Raw genomic sequence first — 17,036 nt, 5'->3', positions numbered from 1 at the left:
CAATCTCATCAAAACAATAGCATCTCATCTTCCGAGTAAATTATCACCAGCGTTCTACAATTCTGAGTGACGTTTGTTAGACATCTAAAATCACTATATGCCATGTAACGAAACACATACTTTACTCAAAGTTAAATTGTAATCGTTAAAATTCTTCACATTGAATCAAAATATTCTCAAATGCAGTCCAGTAAGTTCGGGCCCACATATTCATCAACTTAGAAACAAAGTCCCCACAAGGAACCAAACCAGAGAGAATTGTTTTGAGGCATATAGAAACTAATACTTCAACTAGCCTCCAAGAGCCAAGTAAGATTGTAGCAAGGATCGCACACTCGTATACCAAGGTTCTCTCTTTCTCTCGTAAAAGTCTTATCAATAATGACAAAACTAGATCGATGCGAGAAACGGGAAACCTCAACAACCAAAAAAAACATCGTTCCGTTTTGAGTTACGTTTTGTTTAGTAGCATAATCTCACTCTCGTTGAACACATTGCATCACGGCGATCCTCCGGTGATCCACGATCGTGTTCGGTTCGGAAGAAGGCAATGAAGTTTTAGTTTTTGTTATTGACTATCTCGTTATAACTATTATGGACGCCGAAACGAGTTCTAAGCCAAATTCTAACGAATCTTCGGTTCTGTTGGAGTGGCAAAATCTTACAGTAAGTGTTGGTAGTGACCAATTTTGGAAGTTTCGTAGTAAACGAAAGGATGCCAGTTGTATTCTGAAGAATGGTAAACAAATAATTAATAAACGAATTATCTTATCGATTTTACTGCAGAGAATTTTTTTTCCTACGAATCTTCAGCTAATGGAGCGGTACGATCGGGAGACCTTATGGCTGTCATGGGAGCAAGGTGAGTGACGATCGGAACCGGTGACTAATCCGGAAGCATTCAAAATTTCGCTTTCTCCGCAGTGGATCGGGCAAAACTACGATGCTGGCGGCCGTTTCGATGCGCATGACGGCGGATGACGTCCGGGGGAAGATTCTGGTGAACGGGATGCCAGTGAGTCAAAGTCAGATGAAGCGCTTGTCTGGCTTCATGCCGCAGTTCGAGATCTCAATCAACTCGTTGACAGTTCGGGAGCATCTCACATTTGTGGTAGGTCGTTTAAAGCAGTCACTCAGTTGATAAGTAATTCCACTCGTTCCCCCGCCCGTTGTCGCACAGTCCAGGCTGAAGGGAGTGCCCCAGTGCCAGATGAGAAGCATTATCGGTGAGTTGAACTTGGAAAAATGTGAACAAACAAGAATTTCCAACCTATCGGGAGGAGAACGGAAGAAGGTGAATTTGGCGGGAGAACTGCTGACGGAACCGCACTTTCTGTTCTGTGATGAACCGACCACGGGACTGGACAGCTTCAGTGCCGTTTCAGTGATCAGAACGTTACGGAAGTTGGCTGTGGTCCATAGGAAAGCCATTCTCTGCACCATCCATCATCCGGCATCGGCACTATTCGAATGCTTCAGTGAAGTCATACTGCTTCGGAAAGGCAAAGTTTACTTCCAAGGCTCAACGGCGGAGACCAGATCATTTTTCGAAAGGTTAGATAAGCAGACTCAAGACTGTTGTGGCTTTTGATGGCTTTGATCGCTTTCGGTTTTTACAGCATCCGTTTTCCTCTGCCAGTAAATTGCAATCCTGCCGATCACTACTTCAAGCTGGTTTGCGATTCTAATGCTAACAAGTCTTCGGGTGAGACTGACTTTCAGACCCGCCACGAATTGGTGCGTAGACACAAGCAAGATAACATCGCGGAAAAGCGGTCCATGGCGGCTGTGAACAGAAGTAACATAAAGCTGAATCCCAACGGGTACGTATTATTCAATAATTCCCCCTATATTTTGAAATCATTTCGATAAACATTTCTGGTTGAATGGTTTGATCTTCTGAGTTAACTTGGTTGAAACAAATACCAAAACTCCTCAATGCTCGGAAAAACCGAGTAGGCGTCGCTTTGAAGTTGAACGTATTATTTACTTCTTGTCTTGATTAAGGGCATATTCAGTAGTGTTCTAGTTCTAGATGCATAATTTATGTCAGTTCTAAAATTTAAACCTGAATTTTATAACAAGAAAAACTGACAGCCCCAGCCGTGTTTTAGTCATGTTTCACATACAGAAAAAATAAAACGGCATCGTATGTCAGTTTTAAATTTGACAGCAGAACTGTTCGCATAAATAAAACTTGAACGGCTTGCTGGGAATACGATTGTTCCAGTTTCAGTTCTGTTATAGATCTTCTATATGAAACTTCTAGCTGCTGAATTTGTTTCGTATGGTGAAACTTTCATTGAGTGAACACGCCGTCTCGTGTCATGGCGGAGAAATCTCGATTATTACACTAGAAAGAATTGTTTTCATGCGTATTTTGGCGACTCGATGTTTGCTACACAACGTGGTTTTCACAGGCAGTCCAGCGAGCAAGGATGGCTTTTATCGTATCAAAGAATGCTCACTCTTCACTCTTTACATGATTGTATCAGTGCCATCAAAGAGAGACTAATATCATCGCAACAACAAACACCCGGCATGGCTCATTTAACATAGAATAGACACCAGTGCGAGAGCGAATTTTTTTCGATGACATTTCTGAGAATCAAAGGTTAGCACACTGCTGTAGGGATCCTCTCTGAAGCAACAAACGGTCGCTTATTCTCGTTTCGCGATCCGATTCTGGGCAGTGGATAATTGCGATAGAATCATTTTATTATTGCCGCTTATTCTAACTATGTGCATATAACCTTTGTATAAGTAGTGTCTATGAAGATGTATGTGAATGCTCCACACACGGGGTTTTGAATTATTGCAACCTAGTATGAGAAACATCAAGTTGAACCATCGATTCGATTTTCTGCGATAATTGTCAACTTGCGATCCTCTCTTGGGAAATTCCACACAGCAACGATCATTATCAGACTGTAGTTTTTTTTCAAGGGCCGTGAAATACTCAGAGTATAAAGTGGAGCGAAGAAATGTAGAAAAATTCTCTCGCGGTTCATGCATTGAATGACTCGAGTTCTTATAGCATCTTCTACCGGATTGAAAATGTTGTATACAATATAGAGAGCAATATAGCAGCTTCTGTCAAATTTTCGGCAATCACCAACACTGCCAGCGAGAACAGAGTGTACGAGGTCTGTTCAAAAAGTTCAAGGAATTTTTTAATTGCGCGCGTCTGGAGAGCCCGGTGGTCAAATTTTTTTTATTGTGTTGGTACATATGTCCCTAATGTATGGTGAAATTTTCAGCTGTATTCATTGTTTACATTCTGTCTTGTAGCGGTTGGTGTAGACGTGTTTTTTTGAGCTCGGCGATTTTTGTTAGTTTAAACAATGGAAGAATTGAAGAGTCAAAGAATTTGTATTAAATTTTGCGTGAAAAATGAAATAAAGTGTAACCAAGTGTGCGAAATGTTACAGAGAGCCTACGGTGAGTCTGCTATGAAAAAAACAAGTGTTTACGAGTGGTATAAGCGTTTCCAAGATGGCCGCGAAGACGTTGAAGACGACGAACGCTCCGGTCGACCCAGCACGTCAATAATCGATGAAAATGTGGGAAAAGTGGAAAAAAATGATTATGGATGATCGCCGAATCACTATTAGAGAAGTTGCTGATGAAGTTGGCATATCAGTTGGCTCATGCCATCATATTTTTTCAAATGTTTTGGGCATGAAACGAGTGGCAGCAAAATTCGTTTCAAAACTGCTGAATTTTGATCAATTTTTTTGGCTAAACACAAGACTTTAATCATGCCCCAACCTCCTTATTCACCAGATATCGCTCCGTGTGATTTTTTCCTGTCCCCAAAAGTTGAAGAGACCCATGAAAGGACAGCGTTTTTCATCGATTGAAGAGATAATGGCGGAATCGCTGAGAGCGCTACAGAGCATCACAAAAAGTGACTATCAGGGGTGTTTCGAAGACTGGAAAAAACGCTGGCATAAGTGTATTATATCTAGGGGGGATTACTTTGAAGGGGACCATATAGATGTAGACGAATAAATAAATATTTTTTTAGAAAAATGAGAATTCCAGGTACTTTTTGAATAATATATATATAATACTGGAAAAAGTGTATGTGATAAGTCTTGCTTGGTATGCGTGAACCGATTTACAAATGATTATTTGTTTGTTTGTATGAAAGATTACGTTTACGCGAAGGATTTAAGGTATATTACAGGCCTAATTAAGTATGGTTGGCAAATGAGTAGCATTTTACCATTTTCCGGAATATAAACTATTTTCAATTCCGTTAAGTCAAATTATAAGTAAGAAAAAAAGCGGGTGGATAATGTCAGAGACATAATTAAATGACGTGAACACGAATAAAACTGATATGCTTCCGAATATCAGTTAGTTAATCGATTGTGTAAATTGTACAAGCTTTTCGCTTCACTACTGGAGTTTGATACAATTCACGTACATTGAAGTACGGATTAGTTACAAAAAACATTCTAATTTATAATCAAATATTACGAAATAATGTGTATAGGTGTCTATAAAAACCTTTCTCAATCCACCTAGTGGTGTGATAATACATTTCTCTTTCTTCAAAAAAGTCTCATAAAAATATTTTTTATCTTTTTATTAAATTATTTGTGACACTAATTTGAGCTCATTTTTGACACCAATTGATTTAGATTGAATCGAGCAATTCACAAAAGCATGCTTCACTGTTTATGTCACATAGTAGGTATCATTTTTCCAACCAAGCGCTTGATATTTGCGTTGCCTATCTGTATGAGAAGAGTGATGCTAATCTAAAAACCTTTTTTAATCCACCTAGTGGTGGAATGATGCCTTTCTCACATTACTTATGTTCTGACAAGATTTTTTTTTAAACTTGAATAAAATAAAAAACTTTCTTTGGTAAAAACTACCATCACCTTTTCGATTTTTAAATGGCTATGTCAAGTTAATATAGATTTGAATGTGGCAACCCTGCGCGCTATACAAAATTGAACAAAGCACACTGCCCGCATAGCGTTTTGGCTACCTGGGCAGCCATGGCCACCAGAAGGCTACCAAAATTGATTCAGTGACGGTTGTCAAATCCACTTTGACAAAACAAAGTCGCCTGTATCCAAGTAAGCCGAGCGTTTTCATCTTCTCACCTTCGCTGAAAATGTCAAAGATTTCAATGTGGAAAAATCGTGGTGGATACGGTTGTATCGTTTGAGTTGTATTTCTGGCAGCGGTGAGGCAGTCGGTCACCAGAATGTCTGCCAGCCATATTTTTCCAGCTGGCAGCGTTTAGTCAGCCATCTGGCAGCCATGCGTATGCGGGTGTGTGCTAGGCGGGTGCGTTTTCTTCTTCTTCTGTACCAGCACGTACCGATGCGTACCGATTTTGCATCATTTTGTATGACAGTTTGAAAGTTTTGATTCTTATTGCCCTATAATTTCGGAACCGGAAGTCGGATCTGGATAAAATTGCACAGTGTCTCTTAAGACACTGAGAGCTTTATTTTGAATCATGATTTGTGAAAATCGGTTGAACCGTTGCTAAGAAATCGAGGTGAGCTCCGGTTTTGGAGCTTTTCTTCACTATTACCGGTGTGTTTGGAAGCAGAAACCGGGCACTAGTGATCCCACCAACCAACAAAGTCTGCCAACTAGATGAATTTACCAGTAAATTTTATAAAAATGTGAACCTCGTTTCGCCATCGCTTGTGAAAAAATACACATAAAATTGAAAAATTCATGCTAATCGCACTGTAATTCCGGAACCGGAAATCGGATCTGGATCATCTCCTCGGGGAGAGAAATTTGAAAGACCTTTCATTTGCATCTTAGTTTGTAAAAATCGGTTCAGAAATTTCCGAGAAAATTGAATGCGCATTTTCTCATAGATTTGCAGATATTGTCTTGTAATTCCGGAACAGGAAGTCGGACCGTAATAAAATTCAATGTCGATCTATGGGACCATAAGGCCTTTTGTTTAAATCTAAGTTTGTGAAAATCGGTCAGCCATCTCCGAGAAAATCGAGTGACATTATTTGTCACACTCACTCACTCACTCACACACACTCACACACATACACACACACACACATACACACACACACACACACACACAAACACACACACACATACACACACAGACATTTGCTCAGTTCGTCGAGCTGAGTCGAATGGTATAAAACTCTTCTTAGTCCACTTAGTGGGATTTTCATAGATCTTGCAAAATCACCATAGGAAAGGTACATAAAATTTCCGGAATCGAAAAAAAAAATGTTACGCCAAAAGCCTTAGAGATTTTTTTTTAAATCGACTTTCTGGGACTTCAAAATTTTTCGAAGTCCCTGAAAGTCGATTGTTTTAAAGAAAAAACTGTTTTAAATCTTAAATCTCGACGTTTCATGCAATTCTAAGACGTTTGACATCAAAGAAAAAAATTTCAATTTCGAAAATCTCATGTATGATGATTTTTCAAAATCGAAAATTTTCAAACCTTAACAGTCGGAAAGTACCCCTTACCCATGTCCGATTTTGCTCAAATTTTTCATGAGGACTTTTTTCGAGCTTTACGAAATTAGAGGTGATCCTAAAATATTGTCACCATTATATTATTAGAGTAATATAATATATAAAATAAATATAAAATATAAAATATTTGAAATAAATATAAAATAAATTAGAGTAATATAATATATAAAAGTATATATTAGAGCGGTAAAAATCAACGTGTTTTGTCGGTTTCGTCACTTATACCATTATATCTCCGGAACCAGAAGCCACAATAATTTGATCTTTGAACTTGATCAATGGCCCGACAGTAGCTTTCTAAACCATCCTAAGTTTGTTAAAATCGGTTCAGCCATCTTTGAGAAAATTGAGCGGTAAAAATTTCTTCGGAAAGTGCACACACACATACACACAGACATTTTCCGATCGCGTCGAACTGAGTCGAATTGTATATAACACTATGGGTCTCCGAGGCTCCGTTCAAAAGTAGGTTTTTCCAACAATTCTAATACTTTTCTATAAAGAAAGGCAAAAAGAAAGACATACACGTTAAAAAACATCTTTATTCATTATCCGGTGAACGACCAAAAGGTTAAAGCCGATAATAAACGATATGAATAAAATAAATATATACGCTATTCAATAATAATTCAATGCAAATGTAATGACCAATAAAATATCTGGCACCACTTGCACACTCTGAAGTCAACAGAGCACATCCAAACCAATACATACAAAATTCAATTAAAACAGAACCGAGAAAAGAATGCGATAATTTTCTAATTAGAATCTATCAGACTGTAAAATTTCACTATTATATTAACTTCCGATTTGCATATTTCAACAGATAAGTAGTTCTAACAGTTCTTTAGATAACATTTGGAACCATTAGAAGGGCTGAGTTTGCTCAATGTTTCTCATCGTTGTCCACTTTTCGTTGCATTTTTCTCCAATGGAAACGACCAGCAGCAAGATGACGCAATTGCTCTTCTTTATATGGAAACTGACTCTGTGAACGTCCCGCAATTGATTCAATAATTCAACTGAACTCATGATACTGGAACCGAGCTCTGGACCTGAACGAACCGGAATGATGCACTTGGTTTGAATCCTGCGCAGGCTAGAATAAACGAAACGTATCAAGTGTAAATCTTTTAGGCCTACCCAGGTACGAAAAAGGCGTCATGACTTACTCTCTTTGATACTCGTTGATGACGAATATTTCAGAAAACTTTACTTTTGAATTATTTGTATTTGAATTTGACACAATCTCATAGAACTGAAAATGTTATCATAAATTGATGATCATATTTCCGATGGCATGTAGCAAAAATTGTGTTTACACGTTGAATACAACGAAAGATGTCCACGATCAAAAACTTTTTCTTAGGGTAAAATTATACAAGTAAAGTAAGTCGTCTTCACGACAAAATGGGGCGTATTTCATTTCTTAATCCGCATGAAATGTATTACAAAAAAAAATTTTTTTTAACAAATTTGAATTTTTAGCGGTGATAAGAAATTCTTTCCTTTCGCCATATTTAAATCTGTATTTTTTAGGAGAAAAATCAATACAGATTAACTAGTATATGTGGCAACCCTGTTTCTAGTATAGAGATGTGTTCTACACTAATACTTTCAATTTCGCATTGCGTGAGAGCGTTCCCCATCGTAATTGAATGTGTGACGACGAAAAATTTTTCAACTTCCATTCTGATGAATCTGATACTTTTGGTAGGAAATGGAAAAAATTCCTAATGATGATCTGTGGAACTGAAAAGTGCCTTGAATAGTCGCGACCAACAGGATCTGCATTTAGACAGAACTGAGATGGCTCTTGGCGGATACACTCGGCAAACTCGTCCGAAGTTTGAGTTTGGCATTACTTAACTAACTAAGCAGCGCTCCCATGACGACTGACAACATCCACTGGCAGGCCTTTGGTGTGGTTTTGCTGTGTACCCGACTGCGACTGTTCTTCGGCACAATTATGCTGTTCTGCGCTCGTTTCTTTTCAAATTGTTTCTCTCCTGTAAGTACGTCTTGTTTCGACAACCGTTGCGATCGTTCTTAACTAAAATGAATGTATCTAACTGAGAAAAACGCACTTAGTTGTTAGTAGACCGGAGCAGAGAGGACCAGTATTAAGAGATTGGTAATAAACTTTTCAGCCAAACACTCTTTCTTTTGCTAATAGAATTGCTTTTAGGTAATATTTTTTAATAGATCTACTGTATTTCATCTCTAACCTCTTTCTGAATTTGCTTCGCAAAAATGTTGAAGCAAAAGTTATTTTCTTTTTCTTTTTCAAGTGTCAAAAATTTTTCTTCTGAACTTGACGGAAATTTCAAATTAAGAAAATAGGCGAAACTTCTTCGTAATTTTTTTTTCCTTTCAAAAAATTTTGTGACCGGAATTCGACTATTGGTCTGTGTTTTTTTCGGTGCTTCGTTCGTTTGAGGCTTCACAACACAAACTCTGCCGTACAATGAAGAGTAAGGCATTTTTAATGCCAAAAGTCTGGTACCGTTGAATTCGGAGAACGAGAAGGATTCATATTTTTTACGATAAGAACGCACAGTTTTCACCTCATTTATTAATTTATGAAGCAGTTGTAGACAAAAGTGAATGCAGTAGTCTATTTCTTCCCCAGGGACAACCGACAACCTGGATGGTCAACCCAACTGTGCCTGTTGTTACACCGCGGTGCCCTAGACAGAATACGGAACATTCGCGAATACGTCATAGTGACCATGTTATTCCTGGTAAGTTACTGCAATTTTTGAAATTATCATAAATGCAGCACGCGATCATTTAAAATTTATTTGATCTCATTTAAACATAATTTTTTTGGTCTGTTTCTCTTCCGCTTTGCCCACCTGACCGTTTTTTTTTGTTGCTCACTTTGAAATTGATGATCATTGTCTGAATCAACCTGCCGCCGGGTCCGCGTACTGCGTGCATTTATCGATCGGCTGTCGGTGTGTGTGCGTATCTAGATCACCAGCATTACCATCTCGGCGCTATACTTTCACATCACCCCCACCAGCCAGACGGCTATCCAAGACATCCGCGGGGCACTTTTCCTCATGATCTGTGAGTTGCTCTACACCGTCAGCTATTCCGTGTTCTACATGTTTCCCCAGGAACTGCCGCTGCTACGCCGAGAGGTCGGTGAGAAAATGTACCGACTGTCGGCCTACTACGCCCACAAGGCACTGTTGACGGTGCCGAAAACGTTCTTCGAGTCGTTCCTGTTTGTCGGGATCATCTACGGGTGCGTGCAGTTTTCGGCCGACTTTGTCACCTACGTCGGAATGGCCACCGTCTGTTCGGTGGCCAGTCTACTGGCCGTTGCCTACGGTAAGTATTATTCCCACATTCTCATTTTTTTAAATAAATCTTTTTGTTTATTGAAAACACGCTTTTGAACAATTTAAATTCGCATAGAAAACACTTAACAGCGTGAATTTTATTGTGACCGATTCACATGCCTACTACGATTCGTTTTTTTTAGTCGTTGGTGTTTTTTTCTCCACCAGCGAAATCCGTCACCCCGTTAGCGTGATAAAGAGCATCGGACATTCTGTTTTGTTTCGATTGTAGAGTTTTTAACCTTAAAATCGTCGGTCCAAAAAATCTCTTATTTTACAATGATTATTGTTTGATAACGGATGGTTTTTTATCATCATAACTGCATTCGTACGTATCGTAGAATGACGATTCAGTTAATACAAATGTTGTCATAAATTTAGTTCCACCACCTTGAATCGACAGGCTTTATATTATTTATTTTATATATTAATTGATTTCTTCATCACTTCAGATCAATGTTACCTCTCTTTGTTCAGAATACTTATTCCACCTCCCTCTGGTGGACATTTTTTGGTGATCCTCACTTAGAAAATTGACTGCATAGAATTTTCCAACACGCCTTTCTCCTAGTCTAAATACTCCGTTTCTTACTTCTCGTTTGTCGTCAAATTAGACAAATTTCACAATAAACACCCCTTTTTTATAGTCACTTGCTGCAAACTCCACCGTTTTATTAACCTCTCCAATGAATATCGATGCTCGCAAAAAAAAAAAATAAAAATACCCTTCAGAACTGATTGGTTCAAATGGTACGTTCCCCTAGTTATGTGAAGATTTATTATGAGATTTCGCTAAATTCGAAAATTTTGCCTCAAATGCCATTTTTAGCAAACGCTTACCACACCCCCTCCCTCCTACAAATATCCTTATAGCAACCTATGAAGAGCAAGAAATACTTGCGCCATGTTAGGTGGTAATCTATTCGGTTGTTTCGGAGTTCTCTTTCGATCACATAAGAAATTTTACCTTTGCCCTCCCTAATGTTGAGACCCTTACTTCACACCCCTCCTTAAAAATGCCCTCGTTTGAATTGTAAATAATAATATACTAATTATATCCATCCTCCTTTCCCAAATACCATTTAGACCATATTTAAGTTTAGCAAAAAAGATATGTTATGCCATTACAAATATATAAATTTACAAACGTAAAACAGATTCTCGAGCTCGGCATATATGAAAATGCCGAATTAGAGCGGTAACATGGCATTATACATGTTCAGTAATCCACATGCTTTTTGCAGAAATTCGTTAAGGCAATATTTGATATTTCGGTGAAGCGCGTTTTGACGTAAATACGTCTTACTTTACAACGCTACGAGGTGCCTTCTCAAAATACACTCTGTACGAGAATGGGCAGAACTTGATCGTGAATATCTCTTGTTGTATTTAACATAACAACATGATTTTTCTTCATGTCGTTGAAAATATGTTCAGCAGTTCATGATCAAATTTTCAACCGCAATGAATTAAATTTAAAATCCCTGTGTACATGGTGGACAATGCAATAGAAGTACGCGTGCACGACCTTCCTCCGCAGACCAGCGATGGGTATGTTCGGGAAAGTATGTCGCAGTACGGTGAAGTTCTTTCCATCGAAAGGGAATTTTTTTCCCGGGTATCCGGAATGGCGTACGAGTGGCACGTAAAGCAATTCCAACTTACATCATTTGTGATCAAGACGGGATACATCCGTGTACAACGCTGATTACGTATGAAAATCAACTGGTTACATGTCATTTTGACCGATTTTGACAAACTTGATTCAAATGAAAGGTCTCGCGGTCCCATTTGGAATTCCTGAATTTTATCCAGATCCCACTTCCGGTTCCGGAGTTATAGGGTAAAGTGTGTTCAATATTGTACACCGTCACTTAAACCGGCGAAACAAAATATGTAAAAAAAATTTAAACTGGTCTGAAAACTACACAACACACACACTATCGAGTCATGATCAGTAGGCAACTAAACAAACCGATTCCGGCTATCCTGGTTCCCGGTATCCGGTTCCGGAAGTACCGGAAATAGTGGTCATATATACCAAAATGGATCTCACTCACTTTTCTCAGCGATGGTTTGACCGATTCCCACAAACTTAAATTCAAATGAAAGGTCCTCCGGTCCCATATGGAATTCCTGAATTTCATCCGGATCCGACTTCCTGTTCCGGAGTTATAGGGTAAAGTGTGTTCAATATTGTACACCGACACTTAAAATGGCGGAACTAAAACCGTACAAAATGTTATAAACTGGACTCTAAATTGTTATTCCCAATCTTAGGGTCAATTGAAAGGTCTTATGGTCCTACCAAAAATTACTGCATATTTTCGGATAGAACAAACATTTAAATCGTCATTTAGAGTGCGATGACAAAATTGTATAAAATCTTCAAAATTTGAATTAAAACTAGTAGAGTTTGTATGTCATGTTAGTTGATGGCCGTACGAACCGACTTTGATTATACCGGTTCCCGGGTTCCGGTGCCGGAAGTGCATATAATAGTGAACCCACTTCGTTTTCTTAAGGATGACCTACGCAATCAAAGCACTGTTTAATTCTGTATGTTATACTAGTTAATGCACAAACAATCTCTTGGTTTCTTTCAAAAATCGAAGCAAAAATTTTTGAATAGAACACCACAATTTATACATGAGAAAGGCAGCATTACACCACTAGGTGGATTAAAACAGGTTTTTTTAACACACTTTACCGTATCTTTCTGCATTATTGTCTTGAATCTTTTGTCCCAAAACGAACCAAGCTGCCGCGGCGAAATACATGCAAAAGTCTAAAAAGTTTGTGAGTAAGTGGGTGAATCGTTTTAAAGAGGTAAAAAATGTCCGACATTAACTTTACGCGATGGTGCTTCAAAATTTAAAAAAAATGTTTTAATATATCGTACGGAACTGTTCGCAGACATTTGATTGCGAATAATTTGAATTTACGAAGTACTTTTCGAAAACCGATGTTGAGTGAAAAACATGTGCAAAAACGTGAAATTTTCAGTGAGTATGATTGCAATGCGTGGAATAAAAACCTTTCCATCTTTGAATTTGCCTGCCAAAATAGTTGCCTCGATAACAAGCTTTAAACTTCTGCCAAACTTTAAATTTCTTTTCTGTACTTGTTCCTGTATATGTTGCACTTACTTCTATTATTTCTATGCTTCCTGTACTTTTTTGCATCTGCATCTGTTCTTGTATTATCTGTACTTGTTCTTATACTGTTTGTGCTTGTTCTTGTACTTTCTGATTGAAATTGTTGAGCGAAAAATCTATTTTCGGCCGTAATTTTCTTGTTCATAATTTTTCGAAAAAAATTCTATACACTTATAGGGCACATTCGAAACCATCGTTTTGCTAAAGGTAGTTCGTTGCGTTAAAATAATAAGAAAGTTAAAAGTTAAAATAATAAGAAAGAGAAATATGGGAGGGTGATATTTCTCTTCAAACTTTCCTTATTTTATGACCTTTCAGAAACAGTATGAAATTCTTCTTTATCGATCTGGCATCTGTGGAATATTTATATTAGAAGGTTGACTAGTTTTTGACGAAAAAAAACAATCATAACTTTTGAATTGTAGCTTTTATTGAAAAGATTAGTTAAGCAAAATTGTGCGTATTAATTAGTTCGACAAATCTTTGGAAGACGATTTTCTCGTAAAACTGTTCACAAAAAGTTAGAACAAAAAAGGTGATTTTTTGAGAGCCACCCTACTTATCCTCCGAAAAATTGAGGTAATTCGATCAAATGAAGAGGTAGGACCATGGCTTCTTCAGCAAAGTTGCTCAAAATAAAATTTCATTCAACTTTACTGTGAAGTGCATGAACTTTTAAATTCAATTAAGAAAGTTAGCTAGCTCGCTAATTTCTCGTTTCGGACCACTACTTACAAAAAATCCATCCAAAGATAATTTATGAGTGGTACGAAGTTCGCCGAGACAGCTACAGATACAGAAATAAGCAGAACAAGTGCAGTATGCACAGGAAAAAGTGTACAGAAGGAACAGAAACAGGTAAAGAAAGTGCAAAAAGTAGAAAAAAAATACAGAAAAAGGAAGGAACAAGTACAGAAAGTAGTGGATAGGTTTATAAAATTCGGAAACAATTACAGAAACAAGCACAAATAGTAAAAGAACAAAACAGATAATACAGAGGCAGGTACAAATTTGAAAAGTACAGCAACAATAGAAATTATAGAAGTTAGTGCAGAAAATACAGGAACAAGTACAGAAAAGAAGTTTAAAGTTTGCAAAAAAATGGCAAATGTTATCGAGACAACAATTTTGACAGGCAAATTCAAAGATGGAAAACTTTTTATTCCACGCATTCCAATCATACTCAATGAAATGTCGTTTGCATTTATACGTCAATTTTCTATCCATTTGGCTTTTCTGCTACCGTCAATGCAGCTCAAGGGCAACCGTTAGAGGTTTATGGTGTAAATTTGAAGTTTTTTTTCACGTATCAGATGTATTATTCAAAGTATTGTCCGTTGCTAGCGACAACTTTCTCCCATCTTTCCGGCAATTTTCGGATCCCGGCTCGAAAAAAGGAGTCCTCTTTTGACGCTATCCATGAAGAAATTCATTTTTCCAACTCTTCGAAGGATTGAAAATGTTGATCTGCCAGGCCGTGTGCCATCGAACGGAATAGGTGGAAGTCAGAAGGGGTGACATCTGGGGAATACGGCGGGTGGGGCAAGACTTCCCATTTTAGCGTTTCCAGGTACTTTTTGACCACTTTTGCGACGTGAGGCCGAGCATTGTCGTGTTGAAGGATGACTTTGTCATGTCGCTCTTGATATTGTGGCCGCTTTTCTTTCAGCGCGCGATTTAGGCGCATCAGTTGCATTCGGTAGCGATCTCCTGTGATGATTTCACCCGGTTTTAAGAGCGGTTTTATCCCACCAAAATACAAATCAACACTTTAGCGCCGTGAATATTCGGTTTTGCCTTCGACGAAGTAGCATGCCAGGGCTTTCCCCATGATTTTCTGCGTTTAGGATTATCATATCGAACCACCGGTTACGATTTGATGTAAAAACCGCTTACGATTTTGTCTTTGAAGCAGTTGCTCACATACAAATAGACGGCGCTCGATGTCCCTCGGTTTCAATTCGTACGGCACCCATTTTTCTTCTTTCTGAATCATACCCAGGGCCTTGAGACGTTTTGAAATGGCTTGCTGACTCACTCCCAACGATTCGGCAAGCTATTCTTGGGTTTGGCACGAATCTTCATCAAGCAATGCCTTAGTTGTTCATCTTTGAAGGTTTTATCTCTTCCACCACCATGTTTGTCTTCGACATCGAAATCACCATTTTTAAAACGTTGAAACCACTCCCGACACGTTATTTTACTCAGAGCAGCATTACCGAAAGTTTCTGAGAGCATTCGATGCGCTTCAGCTGCATTTTTTTCGAATTGTAACAGAAAAGTAAAACTTCCCGCAAATGGCGAGAATTGGGCACATAAACAGTCATTTTCGAGCGTGAAACGGCGATGACAATTCGTTAGGCACTGTACACACTCACTTTAAAGGCATTATCATCTATGTATTTTGAACAGCCTCAGCCGGTACAGCCACCTATCGGAAAACGGCGGAAGCAAAGTTGTACACCTGATAGATAATTGTACATTAACTGTACGCGTGTTGACAAATCATCGGTTTAATAATAATAATAATAATAATAATAAATAATCATAGAATCATAAAACCACTTTCATAGAGCATTATAATAACTTTTTTTTTTCAATTATCATTAAAACTGATTGAAAATAATGTTGATCTTTTACATTACTGCGCTACGAGGTGTGCAGGGATCCACTAGTTTATAGATAAATAAATAGGTTATCCATGAATACCAACATTACCACTAAGTCTTACAGACTAAGGCGTCCATCAATGGATATTCTCGAACAGCTCATCGGTTTACAAACCCTGCTTCAAACTGTTCCTTTTGCTTATATGATATTTCACGATCTTGAATTTATCTTTGATTTTAACTGACAGGAATTTTCAAAAAACTTGTGAAAACTCCTCTTTTTTATGCTATTCCTCGCACGCGCAATATTTTTATCCTTATTCCTAAACTTAGAGTAAATTGAAGTCGCTAACTTGCCATAAATGGAACAATCACCGCTGAGAAGAGAAAAAAGTAATCAACATACTGAACAAAATTTTGAATTATCTCCTTCTCATTATTGTGTTAGGATGCGTTTAAAAAAGGAATTCATAATGCAAAGTGCTATCCTACGGTTACGAGTTCCATTAGCAGGTGGATTACCGAGGCGATTATGCTAGCAAGTGATGAGATGTACCGAACAGCAGCTTGTTAAGCGCAAAAAGACTAACATGTGCATCCTAAGCCTCACAATTTACTATCGGTTTTTCCTTTTATTCATTCCAGGCTACCTGTTCTCGTCCATCTGTGGCTCAATGGAACTCTCAATCGAGTATGCCAACATAATCTTCTTACTGTACGCCCTGCTCGGAGGTTTATATCTGAACGTCGTCGCATTTCCCATCAGCAAGTTCATCTCGTTCTTCTTTTTCGCCTCGGAAGGCATTTCGGTGTACTACTGGCGTACGGTTGGCAGCATCACCTGTGATCCGGGCCGAAACACTACCTGCCTCCGGGATGGTCAAGCTGTGCTCGAGGATTCCGGCTACCGCACTACACTCGAGGCCATCCACTACAACTATCTGCTGATGGTGGTCCAGATTTTACTGATTCATTTTGTGGCCTACCTCAGCTTGCGAAGGTTGCTCAAAAGGGTGGGCTTTTACTAGCCGACTGAGAAATAGTGTGTGTGTGTGTGTGTGTGAGTGAGAGACAGAAGGAGGAAAACGAAACAATCCTTTATTTTATTTTAATTTTATTTTGTTTGAAACCCCTTTTTAACCAACCCGACTAGCGTAGAGAAATTCGAAAAAAATAAAAACTCGTTTTCCAGGTACTGGCAGTACAGGTACTATCGAACTTTTCGTTTTAGTTTTGCTAGTTTCGTTCGAATCCGAAGTTCAGATCCGAAGAAAACGCACGGTGGAAAATAGTCTGACGAGCCTGAAAATAACCGCACTGCGACTGCGATAATTATACGGACTCTCGGACGTTCCAAATTCGCCTTCAATGCGCTGCTCGGTAGGTAGGTTGATATGCTTTTGGTAACTCTTATT

The 17,036-nt window shown here is 38.4% G+C and overlaps 1 protein-coding gene across 1 annotated transcript; it reads left to right on the top strand.

Annotated features, from left to right (window-relative positions):
• The first annotated feature begins 479 nt into the window (after positions 1-479).
• On the top strand, positions 480-16,808 carry LOC131438728 (protein brown). Its single transcript, XM_058608939.1, has 8 exons — positions 480-739; positions 814-862; positions 925-1,111; positions 1,181-1,554; positions 1,620-1,823; positions 9,134-9,245; positions 9,480-9,843; positions 16,267-16,808. Exons 1-8 carry the CDS (start codon positions 595-597, stop codon positions 16,647-16,649), a joined length of 1,818 nt encoding a protein of 605 aa, XP_058464922.1. The 5' UTR covers positions 480-594; the 3' UTR covers positions 16,650-16,808.
• The last annotated feature ends 228 nt before the right edge of the window (positions 16,809-17,036 follow it).

Source organism: Malaya genurostris, chromosome 3, assembly GCF_030247185.1.
Source record: "Malaya genurostris strain Urasoe2022 chromosome 3, Malgen_1.1, whole genome shotgun sequence".
Lineage (NCBI taxonomy): Eukaryota > Metazoa > Arthropoda > Insecta > Diptera > Culicidae > Malaya > Malaya genurostris.
Note: the sequence above shows the minus strand (reverse complement) of the source record. Positions and strands in the feature narration are given on the sequence as shown.